Raw genomic sequence first — 15294 nt, 5'->3', positions numbered from 1 at the left:
AAACATTTGAACCATAAATGAAGAAAAAGTAACTAACACTCTTACAGCATCTGCATGAGAAGATGCTTTGGGAATGATTCTCTGCTCAGACACGCTAGTGTCAATCACGTCAGCAACTTTCTATAATGCCACAAATTTTAGATATGCGTGAGTACCACGTTAGAATTCACCCTAAAGTCCACTAAAGTCTGGACCAAGTTGTGCTGTGAGCGCCACCCTCCAAAGCAAGACTACCACAGGCCATCGCTTGACTCCCAGAAACACCCTCTGTCATCGTTTTTCAGTCTCTCACCTGGAACCACCACTGGCCATTCCAGACACAGGTGCTACTGGGGAGGGTTAAGGCTCCAACCACCAATGTACAGAAACAAGTCATCATATCTGGTCTGGGACTGGAATACCTGCCACCCAGCACATCGAATGTCTCCACATGCCCCACCAGCATGCCATGGCCAGTAGGAACAATAGCATCTCACACTATGTCACATAGCAAGAGGATGGATTCAGTCCGCATACTGAGATAAACCTGGATATTTCTGCTTAGCTGCCCCAGAGTACTGTGCCCCAGCACTCTTTTAGATAGTGCTTACACAAAACCATTCCTATAGTACAGTTGAATGATGCCAAAGAATCAAGCACCGAGAATCAGGCAAGTCAGAGAATCAGGTGAGAGGAAGCTGTACCCCCCAAAAGAGCAAGACAAAAATTCTGAAAAGGTCTGTATTGAATTGAATTTATGTAAAGAACCTGATGAAAAGTTTAAGTAGTGGTTGTAAAGATGCTTACTAAACTCAGTATGGACAAAAAAGAAAATGTACGTTTTACCCAAGCATTAAACAATATAGAGCACAGGCAAGTACAATAGTGGAGAGATATCAGCAGTGATAAAGAAGTTGATGCCTCTGATAAGTGAGTTCAAGGCCAAAGCAACAGAATTCACCCAGACAGGCCCCCCTATACAGTTCTCAGGGGTTTTCTAGGGCCATACCTGGCAGTACTTGAGAGGCTGTGTGATGCTAGTGTTCAATTTAGGGCCCAGAGATACAAAGCCTACACCCCTCACTGTCAGCTACACCCTCATACCTGCTTTTCTTAGTTAAGATTTATTATAATCTGTAATGCCTATGGGCTTTCAACAGAGTGGTCATTAGCCAGGTTAAAAGGATAGATTACTGTTATGTGCAAGAATGATTTTTTAACAGCAGATGGCCCCATGGAACAAAAAAAGAAAGAAATAAGATGTGAAATAAAAAGTGGAAATATTCATCTTGATATATCTCAGAATGATAGGAATGTATAAAAATATGTAGGAAAAAGAAAACAGTCACAGATTTAAGTCATTTACAGATTATCCACTTCACTGAGAAAGGTGATGAGGAAAGTGAACAAATTAAATATATGAGACACGATTAAGAAGAATAATGATTCAATAATAGACCCTCATCCTATAATGACAGATACCATCTTGACACCATTGCTGCAATTTGTGTTAAAGCCACATTCATGTGTGAGCCACTACTGGTACACATCAGTGTTAATGTATTAAACAGTTTTTCAGTGAAACAATAAAAGAAATTTACTGTATTAACTAGCACATTCTAGTACCTGGTTAAAGAAACTGAAATATTATGTTTGTATAAGAATTGCAATATAACTCCAAGGAGTTAGAACATTTTAAATCGGGTTGCCTAATTATTGCTCCTTACCCTATCAAATTAAACTGGTTGAAAGGTTAAAAAGTAAATTTTATTTCCAGACCTGTTTAGTATATGGAGCAGAATGAATATGAATACATGGGATAATAACTACACATTATTATAAAACCTAGGAACAGAAAGGAAATGACCCATTTAAACCCATTTAAACAACGTACTGTTTAAACATCAAAAGGCAGAATGATGCAAATAATACTTTGACCATGAGCTAAATTTTATAATAAAACAGTAACTAGTATCCAAATAGATTTTTTGAAAAATGAAAGTACAGGGTATCTCTTACGTAGGAGTATTTCCCGGTTACATTAAGCAACTTGAGGCAATTTGGTTCAATTTCCTCAGTCCCTGGCTACCCCTTCAAACTCATCACTAGACCCAGGGAGTATTATAGGGAAGAAGAAGAATAAATACTTGAAAATTATAAGTAATTCTTACAAGAGGCCAAGAGGACAGTAACATAACAGCTTGATATTTACAGTATATCACTATAGTAATACAGCTGATAATAACATATTTTAAGTTTCTGAAATACAGGATGGTATAATTTAGATATTAAAATAGTAAAAGCTGGAGGCTAGAGTGATAGTACAGTGGGTAGGGTGTTTGCCTTGCATGTGGTCAACCCAGGTTCGATTCCCAGCATCCCATATGGTCCCCCAACCAATGGCCAGGAATAATTACTGAGTGCAGAGCCAGGAGTAACCCCTGATCACTGAGGGTGACCCAAAAGGGAAAAAAAAGTAAAAGTTGAAATTAGGCAAAAACATAGAACATTTTATCATGTTAAGTTCTCTTAAGGTATATCCAGTTTCTTGTACACATGGGTGGTGGCGGGTATCTAGAGAAGGATGGCCAGTATCTGTGGCCTAAAGTCACTGGTATCTTCAATATAAAATCCCTGCTCAAATCAGAGGAGGACTGTCTGTCCTGAATTACTCTTGTTCTGGCATTACTGGACTCTGTTCTAGGGCTGAGAGTTTGGAGATGCAGATAACACAGCCCCAGTAATACGTTTTTCTGATGTTGGAGGGTATTTCCTTGTACCTGGAGTCTTAAGTGTCAAACTGAAATGGGATGTGACGGATCGATGACTGTTTTCTAATTTAAGGCTACCAAGACCCAGCTGAGTAAAGGAAGCCACCTGTGTAGTCAAAAGAGACTTCAGCAAGGTTTGTGTTAAAGGCTAGCCATGTCACAGGTTCCCCCAAAAGTGTTCCTTTGCTTTGATGTAGTTCGTGGGTTCATTTCTTTAGATGAGCTGTTGCTGGGAGGAGGAATGATTGGACCAAGCAAGAATGGAGCTATCTTTTTGTTTTGTTTTATTTCATTGCATTTTTTAAAATTGAATTACAGTGAGATAACACAGTTACAAGGTTGTTCATGATAGGCTTCAGGGGAATGGATCTATTTTTGCACCTTCTGACAAATCACTTAGAATTCAGCGGTTCAACATCACTTTCCAATCACATTTCACTTCAATATGCCCAATACCTAGTGTGGGTTTCTTAGTAAACAAAGTAGAAGAATGCAAGAACTTTCCTTAAGAAGAAAAATTTCATTTAAAAAGATTTACCTGATTTGTGGAGAGATCTCACAAACGTGATGCAGATAAAGGCCAGAGAGACAGGGTTAAGGCATTCCTTGACTTAGCTGACCCTGCTTCACTATCTGGCACTGCATTTGGTCTCTTGAGCAATGCCAGGAGTATCCCTGAGCACAGAGCCTTGAATACAATTGTGTGTGACTGCTGATCCCCCCACCTCCCCCCCCCACACAAAAGTAAAGCAGGGATTCAAGTTTGACTAAAATAGGGTTTCTTTTCTGAAGCTTGGGTGGAGCAAAATCATACTTCATTTCAGTTACACATGGTAATGATCAACACATATATCTTTATCACTGCTTTATTTTGAGGGGTGTCAGTCATACTCAGGGGCTATTCTTGGCCCTGTTCCCAGGAATGACCCCTGATGGAGCTTAGGGAACTACAGGTGGTGCCAGCACGTGTAAGGCAAGACTTTACCCACTGCACTGTTGCTTCAGCCCTATTCCTGCTTTTTTAACAGGACAGCTCTTGGCTTTTTTTTTTTTTTCTGAAGCCAGGCTAAGCTCACCCTAAACCAAGCACTGCTGTGAAGGCAGTCTTCGAAATGAGTTGTGTTGGTCATTTGTTAGGGGCATAATTTCTCTCTGTTCTAGACTGATATCTCCAAGATTACTGATTCCTCAATCTCAGCATGCATCTTTTTGGAAATTAGGTCAGCAAGAAAAGATATCGAAATATGGCCCAAATATGAAAATGTGCCCATAAGATAAGAAACAAAAGTAAAAGAAAAGCAACATTTGAGGGAGCAATGTAGCAGAAGATACACCTTTTTACTTTTCACTAAGTCTTTATGTTTTTCTTTTTGGTTTTTGGGCCACACCTGGCTTGAGGGTTACTCCTGGCTCTGCACTCAGGAATTAATTACTCCTGGCAGTGCTCAGGGCACTATATAGGACGGTCCCAAACACCCTACCTGGATCACAAACACCCTACGCTCTGCCTCTCCAGCTCCTTCAATAAGTCTTTGTGAGGCACAAGCTTGATATGCAACTGAGTAAACAAAAGTTTGGGTAACCTATGAGACATGGTGAGGAGCCAGGAACACTATTAAATGATACCAGTTTAATGCTAACATCAAAACAGAGAAAGAGGATAAATGACAGCAACTGTAATGCAGCAGTGGGAGGAACCCAAACTTTTGTCTCCTTTCTCTCTCTCTCTCTTTTTTTTTTTGACTAGCCTCTGGGAGAGACTATTCCCACTGCTGTGCTATGTTGCCTATTACTGGTTACAGCAGTTTGGGTCTACATCATAAAATACTCAGAGAACACGATTTTAATTGCTCCAGAGGTCACAATGGTTCTGGATCACTTCTTATGTTTGGATTTAGTTATGATATAAGGATAGGGGCACAGAATTTTAATGTTCCCTGTTGGTCCTTTGGAAGTGGAAAAGTAGGACACATGAGAATCTTGGCATTAGAAGAATCGAGATTTGAAGATGGTGAAGTTGCTGATTTAAGCTACTGCCTAGGAATGTGGAGTCTAGAACTTGCCCAGTGAGAATAAAAGTCCTACAGAGTTGTAAGTTGGAGATAAATTCTTCTTATTCATAGACTAGAATGGTCTATGCTAACGTTTCTTTTTTTTTTTAAAAAAATTGAGGTATATTTAGTGTTATTATATTAGTAGAAAAGATTTTTCCATATTATCAAAGACAGTTAACAGTCAAGACTGGGCATCAAAGCTGAGGTTTCAATGGAGTCTAGGTATGCTACTTTTCCCGTAGGAATCCTTGGATACTTATCAGTGAAAGAGATGGCTGGACCAAGAATGGTTTCTAGCACTTGGTACTGTCAGTGTCTCACCATAATATCCCCTAAAGTTCTGTGTCCCATAACATGCCCGTTACAACGAGATGTTAATATTGACGAATAATGTAAGCTTCCAGTAACTATCGGAATATCTGACTTACTACTGGGAAGCAGGGTAGACCATCACTCACTGACATGTGAGCAGTTGTCAACTCCCATGTGCTCTCTGCTAATCCCCCCTCTGCTATTTCGATGCTCTGGCATCGACAGCCAAACGCACTAAGTCAGCAGGCATTTTTGCATTGCATTAATCAGTGACGCTGAAGCACTTTTACAATCTTTTAGAAATAAATCAGCAGAAGCAGAGGCTTGGCTGATAAATTGTTCTGTGGACTCAGGCTCATACACACAAGTCAACTCATACAGTCAATAGTTAAATTTTTGGCTCAATTTAACATATAGAATAAAAGCACCAGGAAGATAGTACAGCTATCATGGGCACATCTGTTTAATGTGTGAGGCCTGGGTCCAGGCAAAGCAAGGCCTCCTGGGCACTGCTGAATATGGCCCTCATGTCCTGAGCACCTCCAGGTTGGCCCTGTGATCTCAGGGGCTTCAGAGTATAAGCAGCACCACACCAAGGGACCTCACGTTGAAATGTCCTGTCCGATGCCCAAGTAGCCCTGGGAATGGCCACAGGTTCTCAGCATTGCTTAGAAAACCCCTCCCTCCCTCCCTCTCATCCACCCCATACACACACACACACACACACACACACACACACACACACACACAGATAAAATAAGCTTTCATCTATACTCAATAGCAGTGCTGCTAAGGAAAAATTATCTTAGAAAAAAAACATAAGGAAACCATCGGGGGGAAAAAGCATAAAGGAGCATTTATTAAGAATATGCACCATTCTTAAGGCATAGAGACCTAATTAAATAATAACTACAATATGAACTGCTTTACAGGGTACTCAAACGAAATTATTTCTTCAGGCATTAGTCAACTTAGATGAATTACAGAGAATTGTTAGTTTAAAAAGAATCCTGAAAGGTCCAATTTATTAATTTCATAAATATTTTGAAGATACAGTACAGACTTAAATGCTCCATTACTGCTGAATGGGCATTAAAATAAGCTAAATTAAACTGCTCCAAGAAAAACTATTAAAAGATTAAAATAGAGAGATTTGGTGCTTCTTTTACTCCTGAAGTACCAGATTCCAAGCTGAGGCCTTGTGCTGGTAGCCAAGCATCAGCCTATTTTCTCAAAGCTGCCTTCTCAAAGACTATGCGGCATTCAAGTGACCAGTATATTAAAAACTAAAAGGCTTATTTAATCCTCACAGTGAAGGCAAGAATCATCACTTCCAATTAATGATGTAAGTAGCACTGTAGCACTGTCTTCCTGTTGTTCTTTGATTTGCTCGAGTGGGCACCAGTAACATCTCCATTGTGAGACTTGTTGTTACCATTTTTGGCACATCAAATACGCCACGAGGAGCTTGCCAGGCATTGTCATGCAGGTGGGATACTCTCGGTAGCTTGTCAGGCTCTCTGAGAGGAATGGAGGAATCAAACCTGGGCTGGCCGCATGTAAGTAACATATTATAAAAGAATTTAAAAAATACAATAGATTTGATATTTAAACCTGAACTCCACATACTCTATTGCACCATACAACACCCCATTTTTAAGTAATACCAGCATAATATTTCTGGAGCGATAGCACAGCGGGTAGGGCGTTCGCCTTACAAGCGGCCAACATGGCCGACCCGAGTTCGATTCCTCCGCCCCTCTCGGAGAGCCTGGCAAGCTACCGAGAGTATTCGATATGCCAGACACAGTAACAACAAAGTCTCCATTGGAGACGTTACTGGGCCCGCTCGAGCAAATCGACGATCAACGGGAGGGCCTTTACCTTTTTATCACATCACAGCTGCACCCTACTTTTATGCAAGACAAATCTGGCATAAAGGCAACAACTGCAGAGTTGGTCTACAGGACTGAGCCTGGGGTTAGAGATGGTGTGGAGGGGCCTTATGGGACCTTGGTAAATGGAAGTGGCATTCTGGTGGCAGGTATGGTTCTAGAATGATGGAAGTATGAACCATCATCAACAATACTGTAAAAATACTCTAACAAACAGAACCTCAATCAACAGAAGAAAAAAATATTCTGGCATAAAATCTGTGATAATGACACAGTGAAATGTGGTAGTAGATATTTCTAGAAAAGACTTTTACTTAGAAGAGAGGGGGGAAAGGCTTTGATTTGCTGTTTTCTATTATCTTGGGGGTCAAAGCTGGTAACGTGGGAAGTGAAGGTGGGGGTGGGATAATGTCCATTCCAGGCAGGGTCAATCCAGCATGCTCTGGGGCCACCACAGTTCTCCAGCAGTGCTGCAGGAACAGAGGGAGTTTGAGAGGCCAGAGCTGAAACCCAGGGTTCATACAAGCCTGTTCTCTGCCACCTGGACCATATCCCTGGTCCCCAGAAAAAGCTATTTAAAGGTGTTTTTTATTTTTATTTAATTATTCTGTCTGTAGTGCTTTTTAAGGTTATACAATAGCTTATCTCATGGAGAAGAGAATGCATAAAAAAATTATGACTTTCTTGCAAACATAAATTATGTCTGACATTAAAGGCCATTTCTGAAGTTAAATCTCCTCAAGATTTGGAGGGGGTGTGGTTGGGTCACATCCAACAGTGCCAAGGGCCTATTCCTGGGTCTGTGCTCAATGATCACCCCAGTAGTGCATGGAGGATCATATGCAATGACAAGGGTTGAAGCCAGATTGGCCATGTGGAAGGCTAAGTCAAGCATCTGTGTTCTCTATCTGGTCCCTAAGCCTCCAGATTTGATAAACCGTTCCTCATGACCTAAAAGCTTTCTTCAGATTGAGAGAAAGATAAAATAATACATTTTATACATTTATTATTTTAATGTTATATAAGGTAAAGGCCCTCCCGTTGATCGTCGATTTGCTCGAGCGGGCCCAGTAACGTCTCCATTGGAGACTTTGTTGTTACTGTGTCTGGCATATCGAATACTCTCGGTAGCTTGCCGGGCTCTCCGAGAGGGGCGGAGGAATCGAACTCGGGTCGGCCATGTTGGCCGCTTGTAAGGCAAACGCCCTACCCGCTGTGCTATCGCTCCAGCCCTAATGTTTTATAGTTCCAAAAAATTATTAAATTCATGGGTCACTGGTCACTGTCCTCCCGTTGTTCATCGATTTTCTCGAGCGGGCCCAGTAATGTCTCCATCGTGAGACTTTGTTGTTACTGTGTTTGGCATATTGAATATATCACGGGTAGCTTGCCAGGCTTTGCCGTGTGGGCAAGATACTCTCGGTACCTTGCCAGGCTCTCTGAGAGGGACGGAGGAATGGAACTCGGGTCGGCCATGTTGGCTGCATGCAAGGCAAACGCCTTACCCACTGTGCTATTGCTCCAGCCCATTAAATTCATACCAAAAATAAATGCCATTGTTGTGCAGTTACTATACCCAACCACCACCAAAGTTCCCTGACTCTCTACCACTGTCACTATGTCAACTCTAACCTGCTTATCTTATTCCTTCACCTTTCCCCCAATAATCAATATTGTAATCCAAGGCCAATGATTTGTTCCATACTATGTTTTCCCTTGTTTTGTCTATCTTCCAACGATGTGTCAAAACATCCAATATTTGTCTCTCTCTAACTTATTTCACTTAGCAAAATACTCACCAGCCTAACCCACACTGCAGAAAACTGCATACTTTTATTTTAAAGAGCTGTATCCCCTCCAAGGAACGCCTTGGAGAGCATGTTGAATTTCGCTCTTCACCTGGAGCAGAGCCCTGGCAGCTGAAGATCTCTGGGACCCAGTCACAGCCATGCTGAGACCACTCTCCAATGCTCAGACAAGCCTCACGCATGAAGGAACCAGCAAAGGAACCCAGGTGTGCAGGACTCGGGGCTGAGATCTCCAAGCCTGCTCGGTTCAGGACTGGGCCTCCTCCACCCAGATCCCCCATCCTCCAGTAGCTAGACAGTTACATCCACCAACTGCCATGTAACCTCATCCAGAGACTATAACACCAAGCTCCAAGAAGCACACTCATGGCCGCGCAACCTCTTATTCTCTAGTTCTCAGTCTTAGAGAACCCAGCAGGCTACTGAAATTATCCTGCCCGCATACATACCTGATTGGGAACACCTGCAAAGGTGATTAGAGTCTGCTCCAAAAGTCTCCACCCTTTCGGAGAGCCCAGCAAACTACCGAGAGCATCCTGCCCTCACGGTAGAGCCTGACAAGCTACCCGTGGCATACTTGATATGCCAAAAACAGTAACAATGATGGTCCTCATTCCCCTGACCCTGAAAGAACCCCCAATATGCCATCGGGCTACACTAGAACGTGACAGATACTAATGGAGATATTACTGGCACCCGCTCTAGCAAATCGATGAACAATGGGGTGATAGTGATAGTGATAGTGATTCCCAACTGTATATATACAAATTATTTAACCATTTATCTGTTGCTGTAATTTAGGTTGTTACTATGTCCTCGATATTACTCTGAACACTCAACAAAATGAGAAAGAAATAGAGGAGAAAGAGAGGAGAGAGAAGAAAGAGAAAAGAGAAGAGAGAGGGTTTAGAAAGAAAAGATGGGAGGGAGGAATAGAGAAAGAGAAAGAAAAATAAGGGGAATGGGGATAAGAAATGTGGTTGAAACATATGTTGTGCATCTATCATCCATTACAATAAATTAGGAAAATAGAAGGAGAAAAATTAAGAGACAATGCACATGATGAAAAGAATTAAAGAATGACATTAATCTTTGTCTTTGAAGAAACGAAGATTTAAAGACAAGGATTCATTCTTTTTACCATGCTGGAAACACTCACAGGACCACAAATACACACACACACACACACACAAATACACACAAAAAGAAAGACAGAGACAGAGAGAGACAGACAGAGAGAGAGAGAGAGAGAGAGAGAGAGAGAGAGAGAGAGAGAGAGAGAATGTGCATGCGGGCATGCAGAAAGAATGGAGAGTGAGATTTAGTAGCAAGACATCTTAATTTATAGCAATCAGGAATCAAGCTATTTTACTTGCAGTGGACCTTAGGGGCTGTACTGATGTTATCAGGTCAGCTATCCAGACTTTAAAACTTTTAGGAAAAGTAGAAAATATTTCTCATGTACCTTGAGAAACTAATGTAACATAAAGCCCTCAATAGTTAGTACACTAACAGACTCCATTTCTCAAATACCAGTACAAACACTACAGCACTGCAGGTTACTAGTATGCTAACAATATAAGATTTTCATAAAGATAAATTAACCAGTTCATGGCTAGTCTTTGTTATGAGACTTAGGCCTTTCCAGTTTGGGGGTAATGATGGCAATAGTAAGCTAGGTTTATTGTCACAGGAGATACGGATTATATTCAGTGTTTGTCCTTAGAAACTGCATTTATCATTTAAAATCAAACCAAAAGCAGATTACTCTGTACACCTCCATATTATTTTAACTTTTATAGATCTCTAAAACCCCAAGTACAAGATACAGAACATCAAAGCACATTCTCATAACCTATGAAAGCAAAATTCAGAAGCCTAGAGCTTGTGGGTTTAATCAATAAATATACAAGAGATGGTGTGACTGTCAAATAAACTGGAAGTCTGGCTTTTGAAATTTAGACCTCTTCATTAAACTGAGAAAGGAGGAAGAAATGAGATGTGAAATCTTCTTTGGGAAGAACATTAGCTCTCCATTTTCAATATCACCAACTTAAAATTCAGCAAAAAAAAACTTCTTTCAGTTGCATGATGTTGAGTACTATAGAAATAATTTTTTAATTGGAGGATATTATTTCAAAAAACATTAGCCTGAGGTTAATGCTCCAGAGATTAGTGGTACTGACCTTTGAAATTAAACGTGCCTTTCAGTTCCTTTTCTTCTTTAAACAAGCAAGAATAACTTCCCATTTGTTTGCTATTTAAGATGGTGAACCTTAAAGATAATTTAAATTATTAATTGGGGCTTTTACTGAAAAAAAATTCTCAATGAAAATGAAAAAAAAGTAGCCATTAATCAAATCTTTTAAAAGGAAACTATTTTGCAAATATGCAAATTAGAACATTAGCACACAATTCAAAGGGCAGAAAAGGAAAGAATGTCCAATCAGCAAAAAATACTAGGTTTCTCCTAATTTCATTGAGCCAAGCAAGAAAATACTCACACGTATTGGGTGTACAAGGTGCTTCCTGTGACATTGATGACATAATTGTTCTCAAGTAGTTCATCATCTTTTTTCCAAGTCACATTTACTGATTTGAAATCCCCAGATGTTGCAAATTGGCATGAAAGTTCTACATTTGAAGGTCTTTCTAAAGTAATATTTTTTTCTGTTGGCAGATTGGAATTTCCTATTAGGCACAACAAAAAAAAAATGTGCAAGTTAACACTCACAACACATCAAATGCAATATATAAAAGTTTAAATCATCAACTTCATCAACAGCAGAGCTCTATTGAGAAGTTCTCAATGTAATGTTCTTTTAAAGGTTTGTTCTTTTGCTGGAATTGACTTGATTTCTTTTATTATTCTCTTTCATAGGAACAGCAGAAGAAAACTTGTGTTGAGATCAATAAAATATTAAGTTTCTTCTCTTAATCTCCTTTAAATATCTAATGAAGATAGAGTAACTTGATCACTTGATACCCCGTTACTCATCGATTTGCTCGAGCGGGCGCCAGTAACATCTCCATTCATCCTTATTGCATGCTAGCATAGCCCAATGGCATCTGCTCATTCTAGGAACATGAAGAGCCTCAAACCAATAATTCAGGGTCTTGACAAAGAAGTCTGACCATCTCGTAGGTGGGTGTCCACGCAATCTTTTGACATCCCGTGGAATCCAGTTGGTAACGGCTCTCACTCAGTGGTCGTCTCTAAATCTCATTACGTGTCCAGCCCATCTGATTTTCTATGCCTTGCCAAATGAGACAGCGGCCCTGATTCTTGAGCATTGACGGAGGTCGGAACTCCGGATTCTAACTCTCATTTGAGTGAAGCATGATACTCCAAGCATAGTTCTTTCGATTACTCTTTGAGAGACCCGAATAGCGTTTTCATCCTGTTTTCGTAGGGCCCAGGTCTCTGAGGCATATGTTAATGCAGGAAGAACAGTGGAATCAAAGAGATGTGCTTGGAGCTGGAGGTTCTTCATCCTTTTAGTAATTTCTTCGATGCTCTTGAAGGCGTTCCAAGTCTCTCTCTTCCTCCTGAATAACTCAGGTGCCAGGTCATTCGTCATGTTGACTTCTCAACCTAGGTACACATAACTATTGCATTCGGAGATTTTCATTCTGTTGAGAGCAAATGGAACGTCAGGAACAAGACTGTTTCTCATAAATATTGTCTTTGTGAAATTCAGTTGTAATTCGACCTTTCCACACTCAGGGTCAAAGTCGGTCAGCATATGTGCTGCTTGGTTGATGTTTGATGTTATTAGAATGATGTCATCAGCAAAGTGGAGGTGGTGTACTTGTCGACATCTATCTTCACTCCCATTCCTTCCCATTCCAGTCATTGCATGACTTTCTCGAGGGTGGCATTGAAGAGTTTCGGTGAAATAGTATCACCCTGCCGAACCACTCTCTTGACATGGATGATCACTTCTTTGTAGAACAGTGAGATCCTGGTAATGAATCTGTAATACAGCTCACGGAGGATTCTGATGTATTGAGTTTGAATACCCTGATTGGCTAGGGTATCGATGACCGCTTCTGTCTCAACAAAATCAAAGGCCTTCTTTAAATCAATAAACGTTAGACAGAGCGGCATCTTGAACTCCCGAGAAACCTCAATGAGCTTGGTTATCGTGTGGATATAGTCGATGGTGCTGAATCCTTTGCAGAACCCGACTTGCTTGCATGGTTGTCCTTTTTCTAGTGTTCTGCCAATCCTATTCAGGTTGACTCGAATGAACAGCTTGTAGACGACAGACAACAGGCAGATTAGGCAATAGTTGCCAATGTCGTGGATGTCTCCCTTCTTGTATAGTAGTACAGTCCTGCTGGTTTTCCATTGGGACGGAACCTTGCATTCAGACAGGTAGCATGTGAAGAGCCGAACCAGTGTATTGATAAGTACTGACGGTAGGTTCTTCAGGTGTTCAGGTCTGACCTTGTGTGGGCCAGGTGCTCTTGTTTCTTTACCGATAAGATGGGATGTTGGATTTCGGAACGGAGAACGTTTGGAACGACATATATATCCTACGAAATTTGGTATGTGGGCAAGTGGACGTGGCTATTAAAGGGATCTGAGTAGAAGTCATGAATAATCTCCATTGCCCTTCTGGAAGATGTGATAGATCAATGAGGATGTCGTAGGGCAGTCATCTTGTTCTTGTAGTTGGTGAAGGACAGGCGAACATTACGAATGTTTTTCCTGGCTTCTGCCACATCTACCAGCACTGCTGCTCTTCTGTCTTTGAGGCTATCCTTGATAGCTTCTCTGCACTGTTTTGCGAGCTTGGACATCCCCTTGCAGTTGCCTGAGGCATGCACCAAGCCACGTTGGTGAATAAGCTCAAGAGTGTTTGAAGAATGGCGGTTTTTTTTTTTTTTTTGGTTATCTCTGTCTTGGCATTCCTCGCACAATCATGTAGGTGCTAAACCGGTCGATCATATTCCTCATCAATGTCGTCAACAATGGCATCTTCCCATGTTGCCACAACAGAGCCAAAGAGCTCCCAGTTGGTGGTCGTTCTGGGAGTTCGCGTCTTAAACTTTGCATTCCTTTCTCCCTGCTCTGTGAAGTAAAATTTTCCATGAAAGAGACAGTGGTCCGATCCCATTTGGAATTTTGAGACAACAGCAACATCGGTCAGGCAAAACGGTCAATTGAATATGATGTGATCTATTTCATTGTGGAACCGTCCACCAGGAGATACCCATGTCCAATATTTAGATTTGGCCTTTTGGAACTGTGAGTTACCATGGATGGTCTTGGTTGGCATGATAAACTCAGAAAGTCTGTCACCCTGTTCGTTCCATTCTAGGCCATGGATCCCGATGTGGAGTTCTTTGGCTGATCTTCTCGGTCCTATCTTGGCATTAAAATCCCCAACAAAGATCTTGTAGAAGGTGTGGTCTTCTTTATAGAACTTCTCTATCTCCATGTAGAACTTCCCAATTTCTCCTTCACCATAATTGGATGTTGGTGCATAGACAATGAAGATAGAAACTGCCGGCAGTGAGCCACATCTATTCAAGTGTAATCGCCTGATTTGGGTTGTTAGGCACTCAAATGAATCAATGCTCATGGCTAAGTTCGTGTTGACAAGGATACCGACACCAACAATGCCTCTTTTGTCACATGTTCCAAGGAACAGTTCTTCTACAGTGTTGAAAACTGCGTGATGTGATTGATGCCTTCTCGTCTCAGTCAGACCAATGATGTCGTACTTGATCTTTCGCACTTGTACCATCAGGTCCTCAATGGATGCATCAGATGCCAGCGCACGTGCATTGAAATTACAGACAGTCATTTTTGTCTTTCTCCATTTCAGCAGCCTAATTCAGCCTTGATATTTTATCAGCCTCTCTTTTCTACATCCTTCTCAACTCTGCCGGATTCAGGGTCAGGGGAATGAGATCCTAGCGATAGCACAGGCGGTAAGGCGTTCGCCTTACAAGCGGCCAACATGGCCGACCCGAGTTCGATTCCTCCGCCCCTCTCAGAGAGCCCAGCAAGCTACCGAGAGTATTCGATATGCCAAACACAGTAACAACAAAGTCTCCAATGGAGACGTTACTGGGCCCGCTCGAGCAAATCGACGATCAACGGGAGGGCCTTTACCTTTACCTTTTACCTTTTTTTTACTGGATTTGGCATATCAAATATACCACGAATAGCTTGCCAGGCTCTGCCATGTGGGTGGGATATTCTCAGTAGCCTGAAAACACAAATAAACTTTATAGGTGTTCCTATTTAGGCATATGTGCTGTTATGATACTCTTGGTAACCTGCTGGGTTCTCTGAGAGTGAGAATTAGAGAATAAGAAGTTGCGTGGCCTCAAATGCGGCCGCGCGCTTCTGGGAGCTTGGTGTGATAATCTCTGGATCCTGGACGTTGTTAGGGTTACATGGCAGTTGGTGGGTGTAACTGTCTAGCTACTAGAAGGCCCAGTCCCAAACCATGCA

The 15294-nt window shown here is 41.4% G+C and overlaps 1 protein-coding gene across 1 annotated transcript in view; it reads right to left on the bottom strand.

Moving 5' to 3' along the window:
• Window positions 1-15294, bottom strand: part of EMB (embigin) — an 86963-nt gene that overhangs the window by 10256 nt on the left and 61413 nt on the right. The window contains exons 5-6 of the mRNA XM_056112032.1: window positions 11324-11510; window positions 11006-11094 (exon numbers count right to left, since the gene is read on the bottom strand). Of these exons, the coding sequence (XP_055968007.1) occupies window positions 11006-11094; window positions 11324-11510 (276 nt within the window). The remainder of the gene's footprint in view (window positions 1-11005; window positions 11095-11323; window positions 11511-15294) is intronic.

The sequence above is a fragment of the Sorex fumeus genome, unplaced genomic scaffold, assembly GCF_029834395.1.
Source record: "Sorex fumeus unplaced genomic scaffold, SorFum_2.1 ptg000015l, whole genome shotgun sequence".
Taxonomy (NCBI): Eukaryota; Metazoa; Chordata; class Mammalia; order Eulipotyphla; family Soricidae; genus Sorex; species Sorex fumeus.
This window is presented reverse-complemented; position numbering and strand designations above follow the sequence as displayed.